The 24534-nt window shown below is 40.6% G+C and overlaps 1 protein-coding gene across 1 annotated transcript; it reads right to left on the bottom strand.

Annotated features, from left to right (window-relative positions):
- Positions 1-246: 246 nt before the first annotated feature.
- Positions 247-16641, bottom strand: LOC139477663 (uncharacterized). The gene is made up of 5 exons (XM_071260043.1): positions 16425-16641; positions 4436-7190; positions 1553-1675; positions 1166-1322; positions 247-968 (listed from the first exon to the last, which is right to left on the bottom strand). The coding sequence occupies exons 2-5, from the start codon at positions 7151-7153 to the stop codon at positions 775-777; spliced, it is 3192 nt and encodes a 1063-aa protein (XP_071116144.1). The 5' UTR covers positions 7154-7190; positions 16425-16641; the 3' UTR covers positions 247-774.
- Positions 16642-24534: the final 7893 nt, after the last annotated feature.

Raw genomic sequence — 24534 nt, 5'->3', positions numbered from 1 at the left:
TAATTGAGGTTGAATGACACGTTAATAGATCATTAAAGTTTGTTACAAATGGGTCCTATCCTAGTCAGACGCCCGTGAGAGGGGCTCCTGATATCAGTCACTGGTTTAGCCGGTCCATATTCGATTGCCCACTGGACGCCATGGTATACCTAAATGCTTCATGTATTCTCTCACTCACTCACATATGTAAATGTGTCATCTTTCGTCTCTATTCGCAGATAACACGAACTGAAAGTTTTAGCCAAATATTTATTGGAATAAAGAGTATAAAAGATTACAAAAAATGACGGTAGAGAAACCTTTTGTTTTTAAAAAATATACTGTTTCTATAAATATCACCGGGTGTTTCGAAAACCCTGAGCATCCCTCTCCATACCCCCTGCTTGGTGCTCATGCTGTGGGGCATCGGTTGCCCTGCTTGTACACCAACCAGGCATGGTGACGTTATCAGACAGGGTACAACGTCTCCCAGCTACACGGACACAACAAATATGATAATTGAGACAGGAAAACATGCCTGCACGTGCATTATAAGTGTGAAAATTGTGATGAGACTGCGAGGTAGATCCTGACTTGTACATTATCTGGACCCATGATGCCCATGGCTAAATATCACTGTGGTGAGAGGACGGTGTAGTGTGTGGAACCCAGTTCTTATCCCTTGACATGTGAGGATGACCGTCACAATCTCTCCTAATTGAAGCCCATGAGGGGATATATGAAGGTCTATGACCTTCCTTGTCCAGGTCGGCCACTGTGGTCCGAGGATGACCGTCATACATTCTCCCAGTCGAAGCCCAGGATGCTGATGACGTCCAGCCGCTCCATGTCCTTCAGTTTGATGACCAGGTCGGCCACACTGGTCCGAGGATGAGTTGACACCCATTCGTTCAGCAGAGCCCCGCATGGGTCTCGGGGGCAACGGAATGTGATCAGATCAACCTCGTGTGATGTCTTTCCAAGCATTCCTAACACAAGAGAAATACATATTTATGCATATATTTATGTATCCACACACATACACATATGTTCTCGTACAAGTCAGAGATATATCGTTAATTGTTATGGGTAACGGGGCAACTGCGCCCATGTTATTACGAAAATTGCCTATCGGAAATCAGTTATACGAACATGATAGCTAACAATGTTAAAAGGAAATTTCTACCTGCCAGGTATCGCCAGTCTTTACCCAGGGCATTAGGAATATTGAGGTAGTCGCATACCCGTCCTGTCAAAGTGTAGGGGAGATCGCTCAGTTGTGTTGTCATTTTGCAGCCGTCAGGAGAAAATACTTGCCGCTCTTGCCCGAGCAGAAGTGATGCCTACAATAACATTAAGTATTAAACCATAAGTAAACTTATCAATTTCTCATTGTTAGTTACTTATTGTGAACGTGAAAAAAAGCTCTTATAAAAAAACTACAGTACTTGAAATAAAAGTGTGCATAAGGATATAAATTCATTGGAAGCAGGAAAAATGTCACAAAAGATTGGATTATAAGTAAGACTTATAAGCTATCACATGCTTGGAGTTTTGGCTGAGGAGCTGTTACCTTGCCATTTCTGATAGCCACCTTTCTACCGCGACACCAATAGTGTTTTGTCATGAGCCTCTGGTGGTTCGTGTCTTCATCGTGAAAGTCATCGTCTCCAAGTGACAGGATGTGAAAGCCTGTCTGCAATAGACATGTCATATTTGTCAATATTCTTCGAATGTTTACTCATATGTAAAGAAAAATGTACGTGATGATATGCCCACATCAGAAGTCAATTGACATCACATAACATATAGAGAATCTCGTGCTTGTGTCTTTTGATATTAAATATAGTGAGTCAAATTAAAAACATTTTAAAAGTAATCCCATATATGATATACAACGGACAAATGTATCAGAGAAGGCAATTTTTAATAATTGATGTCCAAAGAAGGATTTTAATTAACGGTGGTAACCATAATTTGTTCCAAGCACCTACGGCATTCGGTAATAACATCAACAGTTTAAACCGTAAGTCCCAAGCACGAGAATCTGATGGCACACAAGTTCAGTAGCGTGTATGGTCACCATGTGCGTTGACAACTGCCACACAACGCCTCCGCACGGACCTTGTGATGCTTGTGAACACATGATTGGAAAGACGACGCCATTGTTGCTGCAAAATGGTGCCAAGATCTTGCAACTTCTGTGGTTGGTTCTGGGGAGTGCGCAGACTTCTGCCAAGAGCATCCCAGACGTGTTCGATGTGATTGAGATCGGGAGACCTTGACGGCCAGTCCATGACGTTGACTCCCGCATTCTGAAGGAAATTCCTTGTCAAAATTGCTGTGTGGGGTCTGGCATTGTCGTGTTGGAAGATCAAACCGGGTCCATGTGCTGCCACAAAAGGCAGAAGTTCTGGTGCCAGTACCTGGTCGCGGTAAGCAGCAGCGTTGAGGTTGCCACGGATGACAAGACGCCGGGAACGTGCATTGCAACAGAAAGCACCCCAAACCATGACACTTCCGCCTCGAAATCTGTCAACTTCCGGGGCGTCAACACTGGGCGTAACGTTCATGACGGCGCTTCCATACCCTCGCCCTACCATCAGCAAATCGAAGATTAAATCGGGATTCATCACTGAAGACGACTTATTTCCAATTCCTCTGAGTCCATCATAAGTGTCGCTGTGCCCACAATTGACTTTGACGTCTGTGTAATTAAGTCAGAAACGGCCCGCAGTATGGCCGTCGTGCTTAAAGGTGAGCAGTTCTCAGACGGTTTCGAACAGTTTGCGCACTCAGTCTACCCCTAAACAGTTCATTTCTGGTTGATGTAGCCGTCAAAAATCGGTTACGGAGGTGACGTGAGACAATCTGACGATCCTCTGCATGTGACGTCACACGTGGTCGACATGGCCGAGGGCGATCAGCAGTGGTACCCGTTTGCTGTAGACGCGTCTGTTAATCATAAACAGTCCGTCGACTACAACCCATCGTCCTTGCGACTTCAGCTACGGACTTTCCCGTCTGCAACATGCCGATGGCACGTACACGTTGCACATTTGAAAGGCGTGGTATGACAAATGGCCGTAAAGACTTTTGTTTTCTTGTGTTTTTCTTTTTTTGTTAATTATTATGGCCACGTGACCAGTTGCACGTGAAAAACCGCTTTTGCAACTATAGTGCTGTGCACATGATTTTGATCGATTCACCAGCACAAAAACGGGTGTTATGTGAAGACAATACGTGGCCATTACTGTTTAAATACACAATATGGGCCCACAATGATAACTGGTCAAAATGTTAAAATGTTAGGATTGTGAAGTTTTTAATTTGGTTCATTATATATTAACATGAGTTGTTAAAAGTGGAAAATATCCGAAGCTTGCAGAGGAGTTTTTTTCCACTTTTATCAACTCATGTTGGATATATTTGATATCAAAAGACACATGCGTGAGATTTTATTTATCAGCAGACATCATTCTTCCAACTTTTTCAGTTTGTAGACAGTTATAAGCAGTGTCTTAAGTGTACAAAGTACTGCTAACACACTCAGTAGCAGAGCCATTAGTGATGTCATTTGATTGTGACGTCATGGTTACCAATGATGTCACAATGGTCTAGAAAGCATTGTGATGCAATTTCATTGCAGCGATATCTACAATGTAGATATCACTTGATCTCACCCAAGCGATATCTCCCATGGGAGCAAATTTTGGATGATAAATATATTTATCATATAATGGGTAGGTTTCTCGACAGGATAAAGCCAACGAATAAAAACGATATTCATAGGGGTCATATGCGGATAGAGATGCAAATATCAAAGGTCAAGTAGGGACTACTTTCAGTGTTTATAAACAAACACGGCGTCGCCCTTGTCATCCGGCGATCGAGTCAGAATTAACCATCGGGGATTTGGATAAACTACAGGGATAATTGCTATCATTATCAAAAGAACATTCAATATATGGACAATCCGTGTCTAACTGTGACGTAGCTAATGCATTATATAAGTTTTGGCAACTTTGGAGATTTCGACAACAACGTCTGAACGTGGCCGTGACGTCTCATAGACTAGGGATAGAGTACCTTCCCTTTGACAAAGGGCAGTTACTCTAGCGGACAGACCAATGGATTGCCGCGAAAGACAAGTAAAAACAATTGTTGTTTTGCATATATATTGCTTCGCCACTGTATGAGAAACAGATTTCAGTTGGAACTATATTGTCCACTGTCCGACTGACACATCACTTACCCTGTGAGTGATAAATATTAATGCGCACATTCCAGGAAAACTCGCAATGTTTCGGTAATGTTTGTGAGAGAGGGAAAGCGATTTCAAGCACAGAATTAAAGAATGACATCAAATGATAAAGAGGTTATCAAGCTTGTGTGTTTGGGGATGGTAAATATCCTGTATGAGGAATTAACATATATGCTACATAACTTGAGGTACCTGATGTTTCATGTCCTGATGAGGTGGTTCGCATGGACATTCAACCCCTAGCTTCAGTTTGCATTTGGCAAAATCTCTTTTCACGATTCTTGTTAAAAGCTCCCAGAGAAGATTTAACATTTGGGTATAATCAACTCCAGTCTCACAACGTATAACAATCCTGAGGAACTGCTTGTCGGGTGTTGGCAGAGACCCAGCATCAAAGCCACTGGACATGCTACATTTGGCTTGAGGAGATTTGTCTTGATATTTTGGAGTACTAGAATCTAGCATCTCCAACTTATAGCTGAACATGTCCCTGTAAGAAAAGAGTGCCTTCGTCTGACACGCGTTAAGGACTATGATCTGGTCGTCGGATATAATACTGTCATCAAATGCAGCACATCTGCATACAAGTCTGAGAAATGCTGAGCGTGGAAGAGCAGGCACACACTGAACAAAAAAAATGTGATCTTTGCTTGCATCAGGCCAGTAATTATCTGGGAAAGGAAGAACCTTAGGGAGCAGCGCTGGAATGAGAAAAAGCCGATCTTGCATCGCCTGACCTGGTTTTGTTTGTATCTTGCACAAGAGATTGAAGCTTTCTAACAAATACACTGCTTTCTCAAACCCCCCAAAGATATTGGCAGATGGCATATTTTCTCTGAATAGTTTCTCGGTACATATCCCAAATGTTTCCAAACGTTCCCAGTCCTCAAGTATGTGTCTTTCACGATGTGACATCTTTGGCACTGTCATTAATTGACTTAAGATTTTCACAATCACATGAGGATTGAATATGATGAACTCACGCAGGATATTGTCTTTTGAAATGTAGAGTATTTCTCCTGTATTTGAGAAGAACTTCAGTAGCTCCTCAAAATCTTCTTCCGACTCAATGAGACAATCATTTTCTTTACATATCTTATAAACATCTTCATATTTCTTGATAAGTATCTGTTCCTTTCGAAAATTCTCTATTAACTTGAAGAAGTAGAAGTATTTTAAAGGATATTTCGTAACATTAATATATCTTACTTCTCTCAATATTCTGCTTCTAAGATTCAAATGATCGCTATCTTTATCATTTCTTACAGAATTTTCCACAGGGAAGAGAGGAGTGTCATCTTCATTCCAAACCACAATGTTGTGAAACTGCCTAGGCAATGCTTCCTTCAGTCTGTGGCCTAGTTTCATGATCACAGATTGGTTGAGGGATGGGTCATTTCTGTGAGTACCAATAATGAAGACTCTGATGTCTGGGTAATCATGATGGACATAGATAGAATAAAGCCATTGGAGAAGGTATGCAAAAGCAAAGTCAAAGTTTTTCGTGGCATCCAGCATATTGAAGACGAGAAGGTACATGCACTGCCCTGTCATGTAAAGGTGATGAGCTGTGTAGTAGAGGGGATGACCAGCGAAGTCACGCAGCACCAGTTTTAGACTAGTATTAAATACTCGAGCCCCAATAACCTTACTTGGATTCTTAACAGGACACACAGCTTTAGTCCGTGTTGCCAAGCTATTTAATATTTCAATAGTTGCTACAACGGACAAGGACATGAAAACATAATCCCATGAGATGACTGACAGGTTCCAATTGAATAGATAGATCATGAACAATCCTGGTGTGGCCCCAAGGAAATGACGAATAAATCGACGACATCTGGGACTGTCTGTGATTCTTTTTATATTTGTGTTTAAGACATAGTAGGTATTTTGTCCAGCTAAGAGCCCAACTCCATGGAAATGCCCCGTACCTAATCCACACATTAAGAGAAAGGCATAGTCTTCAGGTAGGGCATGTATTGCTATGGCTAAAAGTGGAGCTATAACATATAACAACACAGATCTGTAGTTGACAGATCCAAGTCCTACGTAACACCCCAAGATGAACATGTGGAGATGTGGAGACAGGAATAATTGAGATGGGTGTTCACCTGTAGTTTGAGGTGGGTGAGCCAGGCAGAAGGTGCAGACAATACCTACTCCAAGTGACATTCCAAAAGAAAATGCTACACATGTTTCGCCAATACCGTAACATAAAAATCCCATGAAAATTGCACACGTTGAACCAAATTCGGATTTCAACTTTTTGAAGACCGTCCCGCCAACATCCCATCTTAACAGTGCCTCACAGAGAAGGACTTGGTGGAATATTCCTACTGCAATTCCAAATCCTTCTCGTGTCCCAAAAGCAAGTCCGGAAGCACAAAACAGTCCAATCACAATGATTCCAACCCAGGGATATCCCTTCAAGCCTTCCAGTGAGACAGCAGAGAGGTACAAACCAAGAATAAGATAAGTCACAGCCGCAATTTTAGCAAAGCACACTACTGGTGCTACAACCTTTCCAATGCTGATTCTTGAAGCCTTTTTCTTTAGTCTTTTAAGCACATGTTTCCCGATGATAACATCAAACTCTTTCTCGTTTGCCATGTGCATATCCAGCTGAGACCAGGATGACTCCGGTTGTACCCCACAAGTTTCCACCAGCTCATGATCAATGCCAACTGTGCTTTCCTCATTCTCACAGAACTCCTGCCATGCCAACATCTTCCTGAGGCTTGTTTTGCCCTGCCTCTCCCTGCCTACGATGTTGAGGATGACTCTGTAGGACTGGTCCTTGTCCTCTCGGAGAGCCTCCTGCTCTGCCTGGCTGCCCTCTGGCCCCATGATGTACTCCATGCCTGGGGTGATGCCCATCTGGTAGATGGCTTGATTCTCTGCCATCATTCATTGTAAACGTCCCAAGCTAGTCTTGTAAGGTAACCTGAAATACATAACAGTAGTAGAGACTTCCTATAGCTCTTACCGTAATGAGTAATGATAATCTAAGTAAAATTAGCTGCAAAATGAATGTATTTGATAAAATTGTTCATGGATTGTGAATCCATATTGTGTTTTAGTTACTCATATATACTGAACCGCAAAAGAAACATTGCATGAAAAGTTGTCATTTAAATATCTGGGTATTTTTGTCAAAGTTTCTAAAATTTTACATTACCTTGTCCGGAAGAATGAAATTTGATTATAAAAAACAAAGCAGATGACAATAAAACCGATCGCCCAAACGCATCACGCCAACGGCCATAGTAACCCGATGCACGTGAGTTCCGTGCAAATTGAAATGCACACGCGTTCCCCCATTTCTTGCCCTATTAAAATCCACCCAGATCGGATAAAGTTAATTCGTTATTGAATTGCTACCACATGCCAAGATTGACAAGAAATCAGCGACACCAAGCCCTTGGACGATTGCAAGCTGGACAAACCGCCCGGCAAGTAGCCAATGCATTTCAAGGCCACGTAAGGACCATATACAGGCTTCAGCAACGGTACCAGACCACCAACACTACAGATGACCGACCACGTAGTGGCAGACCAAGGGTCACCACCCGACGTCAGGATCGTCAGATTGTGCGACAGCATCTTCAAGATCACTTTGTTACTGTGAAACTGCCCGACAGACCATGGGGACACACCAGCGACACATTAGTGCGGACACCGTGCATCGACGATTGGCGAGCAGACACCTCCACTGTCACAGGCCACACCGAAGACCTATTCTGACACCACGTCATCGCTGGAACCGTCGTCAGCACCAGCATTGGCACCACCAGCAGTGGAGAATATTCCCCTTCTCAGACAAGAGCCGTTACTGTATCTCAACACTAGATGGCAGAGAGAGAGTGTCTGGCGACGCCGTGGAGAACGTTATTCGGATGCTTGTGTTGTTGAGAGAGACTCGTGGGGTGGTCCGAGCATCTTTGTGTGGGATATAATTGGTCTTGCACAGAGGGTGGGCCACGTGGTCTTCCAGAACATCGGTCCAGGGAGAAGCAATAGTGTCACAGCAGCTCGGTACATTGATCAAGTCTTGGGACCACACACCATACCTCATTTGGCACGTCGCCGCAACCACAGTTTCAGCATGCTAACGCCCGTGCCCACACTGCGAGAGCAATAAGAGACTTCATGGCATCAGAACCGTGCAGTGGCCTGCCTCAGTCCCATTTCAAATCCCATTGAGCACCTGTGGGAGGAGATTCAAAGACGGCTGAATGACGTCAGCTGAACTGCATCAGGCGTTCCCCAGTGAGTGAGTGAGTGAGTGAGTGAGTGAGTGAGTTGGGTTTAACGCCGCTTTTAACGTTATTCCAGTTATATTACGGCGTGTCAGCTTAATGTGGGAGGAAAGCCCGAAGTCATGCAGGTCACTGGCGTTTACCACTTCGGTGAAACCCACGAGCACGGGCATGGTGCTGACAAACCTAGAAACATAATTGGGGCGAACTGGGATTCGAACCCACAATCATAGGTTTCTGGCGTGCTCAAGGGACGCAACTCTGCACAGCGAATCGCGGCGCCTTAGACGACTGGGCCATCCGTGCCCCCCGCGTTCCTCAGAGTGTGGGCTCAAGTGCCTATGGCCTTCATCAACCGCCTCATCCATTCCATGTATCGACGTTGCACGGCAGTCATCAATGCACGTGTCGGACACACGAGATACTGACTTGTGATGCCATTTTCGCAGAGACTAGTGTTGTGTTTCACTTTAAGAACATTTGACACTTTAATTTCAACCTTGATGATCAGTTTTGCAAAGTTTAATCTTTTTAACGTGTCTCAAAGTTTGTTTACAGTGTTTGGACAAATAAGGTTTCTCACGTTTCTTTTGCGGTTCAGTATACATTGATAGTCAGCTGTCAGAGGCTACTACAAAAGAAGTTTCGATTTTTGGCAAGACGCAAACATGGCGTTACGAAACAACTGATACCACTGACCACCTAAATGCGCTAGAAAACCAAATAGATATACTTGGAACTGGTAGTAATGTAAGTAATACATCTTCCAGCAGTCATACCATTCATGATGTGGAAAAACCAAATCCACTGGGTATTCTAATATTAAATCTAAATGTGTGTGGGTTGCGCAATCGTCTTAATTATCCTGATTTTGTTAGCCTAATACAACAAGGAGATAGTGTCTGCTTTCAAGAGACAAATTTGCATATTAATGGATACAAGGTATCCATGCAACATACATCAAATGCACGAAGGAGATGAGGTGGTGCTTGCAGTTGCTGTTAGAGACATGTATGCTGATTATTAATCAATTTTAGAATTTGGCAACGATTTTGTATTATTGTTTAAATTATCCAAAAATTTGTAAAATCTGATGAGGACCTCATTATTGGTGGTGTCTATATCCCCTATATGGGTAAAAATATTCACCACAGAGGAGTCAGTTTTAAGCACATTGTCCCAATCAGAATCATATTAGGTGATTTCAATGCCCGTTCGAGTGGATTGCTCGACTGTCACATTATATTGGCAAACATTTTAAGGAAGAATTTGGTTTAGACTATGATGATTTGAAAACAGAAGCTGACCCTGAAACTGTATTAGACAGTCTACCATCATAGTCTACGATATGAAAGCTGCATACTGGATAAAGGTAGAACGAATGATCATGGCGAAATATTTATTAATCTGTCCAAAAACGTAAACACGGGCGAATGGGAAAGGTAAACATGTTGGAAAAGTTACACGTAAAGATAATAAAGGCCTTATTGATTATGTTATTGCCGCTCCTAAGTGTTTACACATGTTCTTTGAATATGAAGTGCGTGATTTGTCACCACTATATTCAGACGTTCATTGCCCGATATCACTTTCATTGTTAAATAATAGAGAGGTGGATATTTCCAACTCTCACCCAGGAAACAATGCTGTAAGTAATGTGAACAAAGGGGAAATGCACCCAAAAGCTAAGCATTGTAAACTTGATATGGGTAAAACATTTCCAATAATATATATACTGAATGTGTTGGAAAGCTGTGTCACAGATCTGACGTGGTCAGTGAAATTGAAGCTGGTGATGACCTCGCACGGGAAGTCAACAATATTGCTCCCGGTATCGCGCACGTGATGTGTGATGCAGCATGCAAAGTTAACTCCACTGGATTATGTCACGCTGGACGTAGTAGACGTAACACGTAGCCGTGAGAAAACATTATTTTGGAGCCAAAAAGCGATACAACAAACATAAGATTCCAGTTAATCACACTTGCTACTACCATCAAGCAATATTATATTAAAAATGTCTTGCTAAACATTCCAGAATGCAACAAAACTGAACTAGTAATATCTTAAGGCAACAATATAAATACTCGCCAAAAGAGTTTTGGAAAGTTTTGAATTGTGAAAATGAAAATCATACGAAATCCTGTCCCAGAATTGATTTTTTTTGTAATTTTTTTCAAAAACTTAAATAAATGTTCGCACCCCGACGATGGTTCCCCCGATGTCACTTATGATTATTATGATAATAATGCACTTAGTAAAGATATAACATCAGAAGAAGCACGTAATGCCATAAAGCGACTGAAACGTAACAAATCAACAGCACTGATTAAATAGAAAATGATAGAAAATGATTATCTTATTGATTCCTTTGAAATCTCTGCACCACTTTATGTTTCACATTTCAATCTTGTTTATTCAACAGGAATAATCCCCGAATCATGGTTGACCGGTATAAGGCCCATTTAAACGAAAAAAGGTGACTCTACTGATCCCAATTCATTTATGACTATTACAATATTAATCTGCTTTGGCAAATTATTCACTGATTTTAATAATATTTTTGTCTTACATATTCTTTTGTAAAATACTAAAATGCTCTAATCGTAAATTCTATTGTGCCTTTATTGATTTCTCAAAAGCTTTTGATAAAGTCTTGAGGGTAGGCATTTGGCAAAAATTACTGAAGTATAGTATTAATGATAAATTCTTTTATTTAGCTACTGATATGTATGATACTATCAAACAATATGTTATACATAACAATTTTGTATCTGAATTCTTCTCTAGTTACTCTGGTGTAAGACAGGGTGAAAATCTCTTCATTTTCAACATTTCTTAGTTACTTAGAATGTCATCTTTAAACAAAGGTTGTGACGGTGTCAATATTACATGTACAGAACATGAATTCATTGCGCTATGCTCACTGTTCATAATTCTCTTATACGCAGATGATACAGTTTTAACGGGTGATGATCCATAGAAGTTGCAATCAGTTTAAGATGCTATTCATGATTATTGTTCAGTCTGGAAACTGGATGTTAATATAGCTAAAACTAAAATTGTTATCTTTGGAAGCGGCCCAAGTAGTACATGTAGGTCTAACTTGTCTGGTCAACGGACTATTGAAATCGTAGATAGATATACTTATCTCGGTATTATACTCCGCAGAAACAGAAGACAAGCTTCCAATTAAGAATCTAATTACTAGTGCAACAAAAGCAATGTATGTTCTTCTTTTCCCTTTAGACTCGGTTTTAAAAGCGTTTGATGTTATGATATCACCAATTCTTCTGTATGGCTCTGAAGTTTTGGGTTACGAAGGAGTGGAACCCATTGAAAAGATACATCTAAAAAAATTAAAATGGCATCACCCCCAAAGAAAGAATAATTATTTTGTTGGCACAAACTGGAAATTCATGATAACCCTGTTAATTTATCCCAGTATGTTACTAGCTTTATCAAAATAAATAACTCTCTAAATCCAAGAGATAATAGCTGGTCGAAAATAATCATGATGCAATACTATGTGCAATAGTTTAAACTTACTAAAAATTACTTAAATCTGTCCCATCCTTTGAAAAAATGATCTCCTCCTCCCAAGAGACAATATCTTTCCCGCTTCTAACTTTCAGAACCTGTAACCATAATGTACCCGTCGAGGCTGGCCGCTGGCTTGGTATCCCCAGAGACGAAAGAACCTGAACACTTTGTAACTCGCCTGGTGTTGCTGACGAGCTCCACTATTTATTTAAATGTCAAGCTTTTGATACAATCCTTAGTAGATATATACCAGAGGAATATTATTTTTCGCCTTATCTTTATAAACTCAAACGACTACTTTGTACAACGAAAATAGCAGAAATGAAGAATTTGTCCAAGTTTATTTTCAATGGCTACAAATACTTTAGAAATAATACTTAAATATACTTTTTCTGTGTGAATGATAACTTTTGTTGAACATATATTTGTTCGTAAAATACGCTTTTCTAACGTCGTGGCTGGTTCCACAAGAATAAAGAACAGAAATTGTAAACACCGACAATTTAGTCTTCACTGTATATACCATACCCTGATGTTTATGTTTATTTCTGTTGAATGCCAGTTAATCACTGACATCCATTCAAAGTAGAATCACAAGCCTTTTGTTTCCTCACCTGGATTATCTCGAGTATTAGCAATATTTATAGACCATCAAATTATTTTAAATAATTAAGTATTAAGGTCCCTAAATCAAAACATACAAAACATATTTTTTATTTAACTCCCTACACGTTAAATAACACATCGACACATCGATAACTGGTTAGACCGCAATCATTATAATTCTATTCAGTATTCTGTGAACAAATCCTTAACACCATTGCTGGGACCACACAGTCGACCTGAACTGTGCTGTGGTTATAGTGGAGACAATGTTCTCTAAGTAAATATAATACTCTGTGTCAGCGTAAAACATCAAAGCACAATATGATCCAAAATAAAGTTTCAACACAAAAGTCATCCATACTGTACATATTAACACAATAATAAAATGTTCAATTACGAGTCAAATTATCTTGATTTCAGGGATGTCCGATCGCAGTTACAATGATAGAGTGAAAACTCACTCCCAAACCATGTGTGCCCGTCCCCAGTGAAGAATCTGAAACCCATAAAACCTTGTTCTTGTAAGAAGCCCGCTTGAGGTGCAGTCAAACTTTGTTCTTGTAAGAAGCCCGCTCAAGGTGCAGTCAAACCTTGTTCTTGTAAGAAGCTCGTTCGAGGTGCAGTCAAACCTTGTTCTTGTAAGAAGCCCGCTTGAGATGCAGTCAAACCTCCTTCTTGTAAGAAGCCTGCTTGAGATGCAGTCGAACCTTGTTCTTGTACGAAGCCCGCTTGAGATGCAGTCAAACCTCCTTCTTGTAAGAAGCCTGCTTGAGATGCAGTCGAACCTTGTTCTTGTACGAAGCCCGCTTGAGATACAGTCAAACCTCGCTCTTGTAAGACGTACGCTTGATGTACATGTACAGTCAAACCTTGTTAGGCACAGTCAAACCTCATTCTTGTAAGAAGCCCGCTTGAGGTGCAGTCGAACCGTGTTCTTCTACGAAGCCCGCTTGAGGTGCAGTCAAACCTTGTTCTTGTACGAAGCCCGCTTGAGGTGCAGTCAAACCTCGTTCTTGTACGAAGCCCGCTTGAGGTGCAGTCAAACCTCGTTCTTGTAAGAAGCCCACTTGAGGTGCAGTCAAACCTTGTTCTTGTACGGAGCCCGCTTGAGGTGCAGTCAAGCCTTGTTAGGAGCAGTCAAACCTTGTTCTTGTAAGAAGCCCGCTAAAGTTGCAGTCAAACCTCCTTCTTGTAAGAAGGCCGCTCGAAGTACAGTCGTTCTTGTTAGAAGCCCGCTACAGTCAAACCGAGGCCCAGTGTCTGGATTAGCGTGTCTTTGCCTTACTGACCACGCCACATATACTTACGGGAAAAAGTAACTATGTTTCATATTAAGTTGTGTCAGTGTTATGTTCAAATAACAACATAATATTTGGTGATTCATCTGATCGTAACAACTTCATTGCCAAAAAACAAACCTGATAACAGTGGACAGAGCGACACCCTTGAACGAGGTGTGATGTAACAACTCAATTTACAATGTCACTATCAGGTGTAACCACCATGTGCGTTCATACAGGCGAGACAGCGGCGGCGTATTTAAGACACCAGGTGATTGAAAACAGCCTGGGAGATATTGCTCCAAGTGCAAACCAAAGATTGATCCAACTGAACTTGCCTTACTCATGCCCGAGAAAATTGTGATTCACGACCTTAAATTCGAGATGTCTTCATGAATATGTATTGAAAGATGAATTATTTAATTCAGAATATTTATTTATTGAAATTTTTATTAAGCATAGTTAGTATATGTTGTTTAACTGACATAACAATTTCAGCGGTGTCACGTGTACAATGGGGGCATTTGGCTGCGTATTGTGACAAGAATACGTTGGGTAGGATAAAACCGCGGCATACTTCCTGGTATTAGCCGTGTGGAGATTGTGTTTGTATGGGGGGTCAAATGTCTTACTCCGCAAAGGAAGTATGTCAACAGTGGCGGACGTCAGTACCAGAAAGCAGTGACAAAGACACATCCATTATTTTGCTACCAATATACAACCATACAGGAAGAAGAGATATCTCAGTCACACCCATGTGTGTTGCAGTCACCTCAAGAGCCACTAGAAATTCAAATCCTGGTGATTATTTCAACTGCGTAGGATTTCTCGTTATCTGTTAGGAGGCATGAACGAAAAATAAATATAGTCGGAAATGTAATATGAAATGGCAGGGCAACGAGATGTATCGTGATTGGGTGTGTGATGACTTGCCCGGGATAAAATCACAACACATTCACTGAGCTCCTAATACTATTTAATTGTTACATAACTGATTCTGTGAGTTTTCCCTTCAGGTGATGTCTATTCATGTTATTGTCCGTGTTATCCCCGGCCACCAGGACGCCACGCCGTTGTGTGTGCGTGCGTGTTCATAAACCAATCTTAACTTTAAACATTGTGTTAGTATATGTCCTAATTTACCTTATCCAGATCATGACGTTATACATTTGCTTTTATGTCTAGTGTCTCGTAGGCCATACCTGGTCGGATGTCATATTTTATTGTTTGTGTACGTGTTTTAGTATGAAGTGTATATAACATGTGACATTATAATAAACATTACTCTCTCTCGCTCTCTCAGAGAAGGGTGTTAATTAAAGCATTGCCATCGTTCACCGAGGTTTCTACATGTCATCTTCTAATCTCCAATATTTAGCTTGTTTTACAAATACTGTCTTTTAACTGATGTGAGAAATAAGGATTTACAATGTCAAAAGAAACATGTGTTTCAACTTGCCCAAACCGTACGCGTCTTTCCTGTGCTATCTCGCCGTTGAGTATTATTGATGGAAACGTCGACGTTAGGTTATCAAGACATCTAAATCAACATATCTTTATTCATATAAACATATATATTTCAATGACAACTTTTCATGCAATGTTACTTGGAGTGACGTTTCTTTTGCGGTTCACTATATATACAGTTGTAGCAAACCAGTGCCTCATATGTCGCGGGGGAAAGGTTGGAGTAAATTTTATGAGACGAAATTCTCGCGATAAAACATTGATAACATCGATGATAAGGAAATCGTGGTGACCGTAATACTGCAGGTTGTCATGCCAGAATAGCAAAGGAGCAATTATGGTATATCAGCCTAAACCACATAAATACAACCAGTAGCGCATTTTCATCTTTATACTCTCCGTTACGACATTTAGATGTTTTTATCTCACATGAAATCCAATGTGGGCGTGTGAAGCCCATTTCTGATGTTCCCCGCCGTGATATATTGTTGAATATTGCTAAAAGCGGCGTAAAGCTATACTCACTCACTCTCTCACTCCAATGTCGGCTATAATGAGGAGTCTCCTTCGGTATTCCCATTTCAAGTGAGCTGTTTATTGTGTCAGTGCGTCCGTGTGGATTTACTCTACTTTTTTTACACTCCCATCTTACTGGTAACCGTGTACACCCCTCTCCCGTATACACATGCACCCACTGTAGTATGATACAAGTGATACTATCATCTCGCAGTAACAGATGAATATGTCATGTGTTGAGTGCTGGCTATATGTGCATTTGGGTCTGCACATGACTTACAACTTAATTCGTCCATTTCATTCAAGATTCGCCTGTTGCAATTGGTGTGTTTATCAGCATCCTGACCTCGTCACACCTGTGTGAAATCTCAAGCTGAACATTTTCGCTATATACAATGGAATGCGGTCACTGTAATACGTTTGTCTATATATTCTATACAGCTTATACACAGTCTTTTTATGATTTGTAGCATGTCGGCATGGGTGCAGACTTATTGATGTACTTACTGTGATCATTATTGTTAGTTGTCCATCCACATTCATCCACAGAGAAGATAATTCCGAAATCCTCTTAAGTAAATATTAATAAATTCCACAGCGAAAATAATTTTCACACCACAATTTTGACAGCAACTAGTTGAAAGTCCGCCCCGTCACTGTAGACTACTCAACGAAGCGGGAGGTGATGTGCCGGAGTCGTCATGAAAGACGTTTCAAGGAAACCGACCGGATACGTTTAACCTACTTTTGTGAGGACACGGTGTGGGTAGTTTTGATTGGATCTATGTTGTGACGTCATGAATGAAGAGGTCACGTATGTGTCTGTAAACATGTAAGTTACTTCAGTGCAGTGTTTGTTTGTCTTGGCTTCAAATTATGTTAATAAACTGTTCTTAGATGGTGTGTTTCATCTTATGTCATGTCTGTAAACTGAGCGTGTCTATCACAACTATCTGATAATTATGAGGATAACATTTCACAAACGATGGTTTAGTTTAAACATATTTTATTCACAAAGAGTGAATTGGATTGGGCACACGTTCTTCACCTTAGGGGACCTTCTCCCAGGAATCGTGGTGTATGATGATATATTCTGATGTCCGCTGGACACATCAACTCCTCATTACACCTGAAGGTATGTATGGTTGAGTACTAAATATCAGTAGCGTGGACAAAAATAATTACGTTACGTAAATGTACAGTAAAAATAGAAGGAACAAAAGTGGAAAAGGCGTTGAATAGAAGTAGAAAGAAGTTGAATAGAAGTAGCAAAGACATTGAATAGAAGTAGCAAAGACGGTGAATAGAAGTGGAAAAAGAGTTGAATAGAAGTAGCAAAGACGTTAAATAGAAGTGGAAAAGGAGTTGAATAGAAGTAGCAAAGACGTTAAATAGAAGGGGAAAAGGAGTTGAATAGAAGTAGCAAAGACGTTAAATAGAAGGGGAAAAGAAGTTGAATAGAAGTAGCAAAGACGTTAAATAGAAGGGGAAAAGGCTTTGAACAGAAGTGGAAGAGGCTTTGAACAGAAGTGGAAGAGGCTTTGAATAGAAGTGAAAAAGCAAAGGCGTTGGAGAGAAGGGGAAATGGCACCGAGCAGAAGCAGCAATACCAATGAATAGAAGTAGCAATGTCACTGAAAAGAAATAGCAAACGTATTGAACAGAAGTATGCATATTTATATTACGCCCTATCCACACTCTAAAACTGTTTATGTTCTACAGTTCTCCTCTATTAAACAGTGCATCAGTGAGCATGCCAATTACCTACTCAACTCCCTGGGGAGTACACGACCCAAGAAGCCTGTGAGGCGCAAGAAGATTTTGCATTCACATTACCGTCTGATACAACCGTGTAAAGTAGCGAGGGCATTGAAAGGTATCCATGGTAAGACATGCAACAATGATGATATTATAGGAACTATTACACAAAATGCATGACGTCATACTACATGTGTGACAGAATGCTTACTATTTGGAATAACTGTTCGCCGAGCTAGTGTATTTCTGGGGACATTTCTATTAATCTTCGATAACCGAGAAATCGATAGGCGCTTGATACTTCCGCCTTTCCTGGACCAAACACGGACAGTTTTATAAATTTGCTAAGAGTCAAAGGCCCGACTGACAGGAACTATTGCCCATGCTGATAATACCTGTGTTGTTGTGGTTTGCAACGGATACATTGATGATTGTGTTCAAAGGTCGGTGTTTATACATGTTCGCTGCGTGTTAACAACACAAGAATTAATCTATGAAAAAACACCAAAACATTCAGACATATAAGAATTTATGAAAAAACGTTTCGTTTGTTGATATTATTGAGTATGTTGAATCTCACAATTTGTTGACAGGCTTGAACGCATGCATTCTCAAATTGGCAGCTTTGATGACGTCACACCTCTCCCTATAATGCGACAAATAAATATCAAACACTGCTGTTCGAAAATAGGGTACTCGGCGATATATAAAAATATGCTTTCTATTAAAAGATAATAACATACTGACATTAAGGCAGTGAAATATGGGCATACGAATTTAAAATGGTACTCATCTTCCATTTCTCCTAGCAAACACAATTACAGCGAACAATGCCACATCGTCTTCCAACACATTAATGGCAGTTCCCCAATTCTTATTTAAGATAAAGTCGTCCGTGAATGTATTTGAGAACAGCAACCCAAAATATTATATGTAGATATGTTTACATGAACATTTCCAAACATCCATTTTTCAGTGCTTCTAAGTCTCTCGCTATTAAGTAAAACGAAGGTTTTGTATAATTTTGAATCAAGATTAATATGTAATCCGCTTTAAAAGCAGGTAATTCCAAAATATTGGGTGTTGGAATGTTCAATATCTGAGATGCAAGATATAAAACAATGTTCTAAATAGTCTGTTCCTTTCAACAGTCTGGAATCACTCTTCACTGATGAGTTAGTTGGATATATAAAGACACACCCAAACAAAGTGTAATGTTATAATCCATAAAATGGTTTTATAAAAAAGTATAAAAATACAATCAGAAAATTTATTTCAAATTTTCAGAATTTGGTTTCTTACTTTTATGACCCACCACAATGCCACACTGCCTCTGTTATTAACACTTTGAGTGATAAACACCGTAATGCATCAATGAGGAAGTACATCCTCCATTTTGACATTACTCTCAAATTACCACAAATCCTATAACGTCACATTTCATACAAAAAACTTATCAAATCTATGTCATCCAGTGTATTTTTCAGTCCGTTAACGTTCCATGTGGTAAATGTTTACCCTGACCTGGAATCGTCCTCCGTCGGATACCATTGGACCGGACCACTACCTCAGTAGTTGGTCGGGCTGTTGTCATATGCATTTTACCGGAGGTTTTGTATGTATCTCTTACCGGTAGGGATCCATTGGAAAGACCCACTGAAATGTACGACATCGTCAAGAAAGTAATATGTCAAAAACAAACTATTTTTCTCCACATATGTTACAACACATATGTTATAGTTTGAACGACCCAATCTCCATAGGCCAAGGTTATCATCGACAAAGCGAAGAACATTGGACATTCTTAGCAAAGCAGTCACGCATTGGAAAATGCTAGTTTGGGGATAGTGACGTTACCGTATATTCTGATATTCAGGCCACAGTCAATGTTCTGAAAAAGGGTACACCCCTTCAACGACACTACTGGCCTCTTGATACAACTAATCTCTCTTCATATGACATACCTGCATACCTATTATACAGCTGAGGACATCAACGCGCTGGCAGATGTCGTATCGCTACAGTACACATCAAAGCAAAAGATTCAAGCAACAGCTAGGTGTTTGGTATTTACCTGCATGACCACCACCTGTATTTTACTTCCTTCTGATAACGTGGCTGGTTCGATCCCATTGCTGCGGCATATTTAAAGACGTGAAAGGATGGTACTTGTTGTTACCCTGCCTGGCAATCGGCTTAACGTTGATAAAACAAGGACTGGTCGGCTCGGAGGCAGCATACTATGTCTGAGTGGTGTATTAATGTTAAACTGCGGCATGGTATCTCAGTGAGCTAGCACTATAAAACCGACATAAGTTCTTATTAGTAAAAGTTATGTACATCGCTATATAAATTGAATAATCTTGAACACGACGTTAAACCCCGGTTCACCTCGATTAACTTACTACCGGTTGTAATGTGTTTCCCAGTTCGTTCATAATAATCATACAACTATTAATTGTCTCATTAGACACATGCTAAGAATATTTCTTTCGCCTTTGAAAAATATTGTACAGACTTTTAGATATATTGCCTGAATCTTACTTCATAAAAAACAAAGTATCTGAGTCACACAAAAATCCGTGCCAGTAGTTAATAGCATAGATCATCCTAAAATCTACAAACATGACATTCGTGGGGAGCATTATCACAGTGGGGAGATAATATAAAGTATCTTTTAAACAAACAGGTAAAAGTGTTGGGGGCGTATCTGCGTATCGACGCATCGGCCGGTCTCAATACATAATAGTTAAATACCACATCGGAAAGACGAATCGGATAAAATTCTTGGATAATCACTAAACCTAGCATTCATGACATAAATTATAACATTTGGAAAACTCTTATAAGCTACAAAAGTACGTAATTTGTTACAATTGGGGTAATTACTACCATCTCAAACATTCCACTTGTCATTATCATCAGTAGTAAGTACATTTAGAACTTAACTTATGTGTCGAGTAATGCTCAAGCCAAAAAAAACCAATACAAACTTCATATTACAATTAACTAAACGATTAAACATTCTTTATATACCAAGACTGAATTCTCCATGGACCGCCTAACTATAAAAGCTGGAATTAGGGTAGAACGTGTATTTTGTTTTCTAAAATACAACCGAAATTATTCCACATGTTGTGTGACCAGCACAGAACTCATTCCCATAACACCCCGGGCAGCAATAACTTGTGCCTTCTTAGTAACACCTAGACAAGACGACAGGCTTTTGTATTACTTCCACTTTATTATTATTTAAACACCATGTACCAGCAGCATAAAATAACCCGGGTTCAAAAGACGTTAAAAGATGGTACTTGTTGTTACCCTGCCTGGCGATCGGCATTAAATGGCTAAAACAAGGACCGGTGGGCTCGAAATCAGTATGCTGTGTCTGTGTGGGATATTCATGTTAAACTACAATAAATAAATACAATAAATTTACTAAAAATCTTCCTGTGCGTTTATTTTTTGGAAGAGTGTAAAGTTATCTGAGAAGATAACATATAGTCAAAGATTTATTTCTAAAATGTATTATTATTTTTTCATTCTGTCTTAATGCTGGGGGAATTTTCTTCCGCGAGAGGCAAGGCAATATCAGCATACAGCACAATAGATAGTATAGATTAATCAATACATATACCACACTTTAAGACCCGTGAAGATCCGGGTAGGGAATAAATGCCGTTAGGGGCGACAAACGGGATCGGAAGGTCAGGCTCGCTGACTTGGTTGATACATGTCATCGTATCCCAATTGCGTAGATCGATGCTGGTGATGTCAATCACTGGATTGTCTGGTCCAGACTCCATAACTTACAGATCGCCATCATATAGCTGGAATATTGCTGAGTGCGCCTTTAAACAACAGACAAACAGATAAAATACTCTTCAAATTGTTAATGGTAGTCAACAAGTTATTTCTATAAATAGAAATCAAGGTCGGTAACAGTTTGCATTCTTGTTTTACACCAAGTACAACTTTAAATGAGTCGGTATTGAAACACTTTAACTTTACAGTTACTTCCATATAAACTGGGCGGCAAAAGAAAGTATAGGTCGAGTTCCATGATCGATAAAAATATAACAAGAGGTTTTGTTGTGAATTATGATATAATCTAGGGAGGGGTAACAAATGATTGATCAACCACAGTTTGAATGAAATTGTGCAATCACAGGTAATGTAAACTCAAGGTTCAAAAGTTGTCAGGAATGTCACCCAAAAATTGTCAGACACACTACAAGTTCATTGTCGACACAGTTGCCTTCAATAGCGTGTATGACCTCCAGCTGCCTCAATGCATGCTGTGATACGCCGCCTCATCGATGACGTCAGTCTTCTGATGACGTGGACTGGAACCCGTTGCCACTCGTCTCTCAGGGCCTGCTGCAATTCTTGTCTGTTGACGGGAGGCTGATGGCGTGCTCTAATCTGTTTGTCAAGATGGTCCCCCAGATGTTCAATAGGATTCATATCGGATGAGAGGGCAGGCCAGGGCAAAACGTCAACGTTCTGCTGGTTGAGAAAGTTCTGGGTCAGTCTTGCAGTATGGGGCCTGGCATTGTCGTGTTGAAACAATGTCACCTGCTGTTGGTTTTGTAAGAACGGAAGCACAACTGGCTGCAACACTTGGTCTCTGTACTGCACAGCGTTCAGGTTTCCCTGTATAATCACCAAATCAGTCTTCTGATCTCCACAAATACCGCCCCACACCATGACACCTCCAACGCCGAATGGATGGACCTCTCGAATACACGTCGGAGCCAAACGTTCCCCTCTGCGTCGATAAACTCGTTCTCTGCCGTCATTTCGAAACAAGTTAAACCGACTTTCATCAGTAAACAGCACTCGACGCCAATTTTTCACTTGCCAGGGTCGAACCTGCCTCGCACATCGCAGTCTCAGTAACATTCCTCGGAAAGGACGATACGCTCGGATTCCAGCAGCATGAAGTCGTCGTAGTACTGTACGTTGGCTAATGGGATGTCCCAACGCTGTAGCTGTTACGAATCTGTTTCGCAGGTGAATGAGCCGTATCTGACCGTATTCCAGTGGTGTTGTCACTCGGGGTCGTCCGGTTCTAGGCCGGTTCTGTGTCCTCCCTGTCTGCCGGTACCGTTGAATCAACCTGGCTATTGTCAATGGTGTACAACCTAACCTTCTGGCAATTTGGACCAGTGTTGCCCCCATTTCGGCCATACCGGTGGCTCTCTCTCTGCTCCTGTGACAGTCGAGGCATTTCTTTTGTGTGCTTTCATCACATGTGGTTATACCCTGCATATACTGACGAACGCATTTATAACCTGTTTCACCATTGTTTTGTCACCGCACGAGCGCCGTCAAAGGTGGCGCGTTCGGGTGAGAGTTTTTTTGGTACCTGTTCCTGGGCAGTCATATTCCCAAATACCCACCTTCCACTAGTTATCGCTGTTTTTAGGAAAATTACAAATTGCCAACCTTTACATTCTTTTGCCCGTTAGTTTACGTAGATTGTAGCTTGTAGCGTTTTGCCTCGTATAGCAAAATACATTCGTTTGTATCAAAGGCAATCCACGCTATCGAGTGCGTTCTCTATATCCACAAACTCAAACACAAACACATAACGTTTGATTAATTATGTTCGGATTAACTTCTGGAGGAAATAAAGAATCTCTCTCTCTCTCTCATTCTGCTCTTCTGCAAGGATCGTATTTATTTCCAACGATTACTGGATTCTACAGTTCAATACACACGTGCACACCTTGCACAGTATGGATCTGAGGGGGATACCCCGGTATTGTCACGGGGCGGTGGGAATACTTTTTAACCTTGGGTATTGGGTTCATGAAACCCGTACGCCACGGTGATGGTGACACCGAGTGTTCAAAACATTAACTTGTAATGCGATGTGGTATTCTGAAGATCAGAAGGTTCTTGCTGTTAACGTAGCTGAAACTCTCTTTTTGACTTCCTCTTAAGTTTATCATATTTCTTTCTCTCAAACATGAAATCGCCTTTAAGGTAATTTTTGTTATAAACGCAGCCTCAAAGGGAGCATACATCTTTTCCTCCATGTTTTCACTGTTCCACCTGACGCGTGAAAATCCGGTTAGAGAATATGTCTTCAGCAACCCATGCTTGCCGAAAAGGCGACTATGCTTTTCGTAATAGGCGACTAACGGGATCGGGTGGTAAGGCTCGCCGATTTGGTTGATGTTTGTCATCGTATCCCAATTGCGTGGATCGATGCTGATGATGTCAATCACTGGATTGTTTGGTCCAGACTCGATTATTTACAGACCGCCGTCATACAGCTGGAATATTGCTGAGTGCGGTGTTGAACAAACAAACAAACACTGTTCCATATGCAACTTTTCAGACCAATAGGGTTTTCTTCTGCAGAAATGATTGTTACTATTTGTTTCTGTAACTTTACCTTCATTTCATCCTGTATACACTCTGCCGATTGCCCATATGCCCGAGATGATATCCTGAACCCTCAGTAAGACATTAACTATAGTGAGCCCGTCGTTAAAAAAAATGATCACGCATGTGGGCTAAGTTAAATCTTGGAATATTCTCCGAGCTTCCTGAAGCCTCTCTTTATTAATGTTTACATGTTTACATTTAATTACTATTATGGATTAGGAATTTATATTCTGAATTTAATCCAGATAGTCCCTGCTCAAAAGCCTCAGTCATATGCTCTTTTAAAGAGGATGGTCTTGAGGGTTGAACGGAAGCTGCTGACATCCACCGGACGCTCGTACCATAGAGCAGCGCCAGCTCTGCAAAGGGTTCTGTGTCCATACGTTGTTGCCCTATGCCCAAGAATTACGTGACCTGCTGAACACAGATGTAGGTAGGTGATCTTCTAAGAGAC

This window comes from Haliotis cracherodii, unplaced genomic scaffold (genome assembly GCF_022045235.1).
Source record: "Haliotis cracherodii isolate W230 unplaced genomic scaffold, xgHalCrac1.p SCAF_1, whole genome shotgun sequence".
Classification (NCBI taxonomy): Eukaryota; Metazoa; Mollusca; class Gastropoda; order Lepetellida; family Haliotidae; genus Haliotis; species Haliotis cracherodii.
Note: the sequence above shows the minus strand (reverse complement) of the source record. Positions and strands in the feature narration are given on the sequence as shown.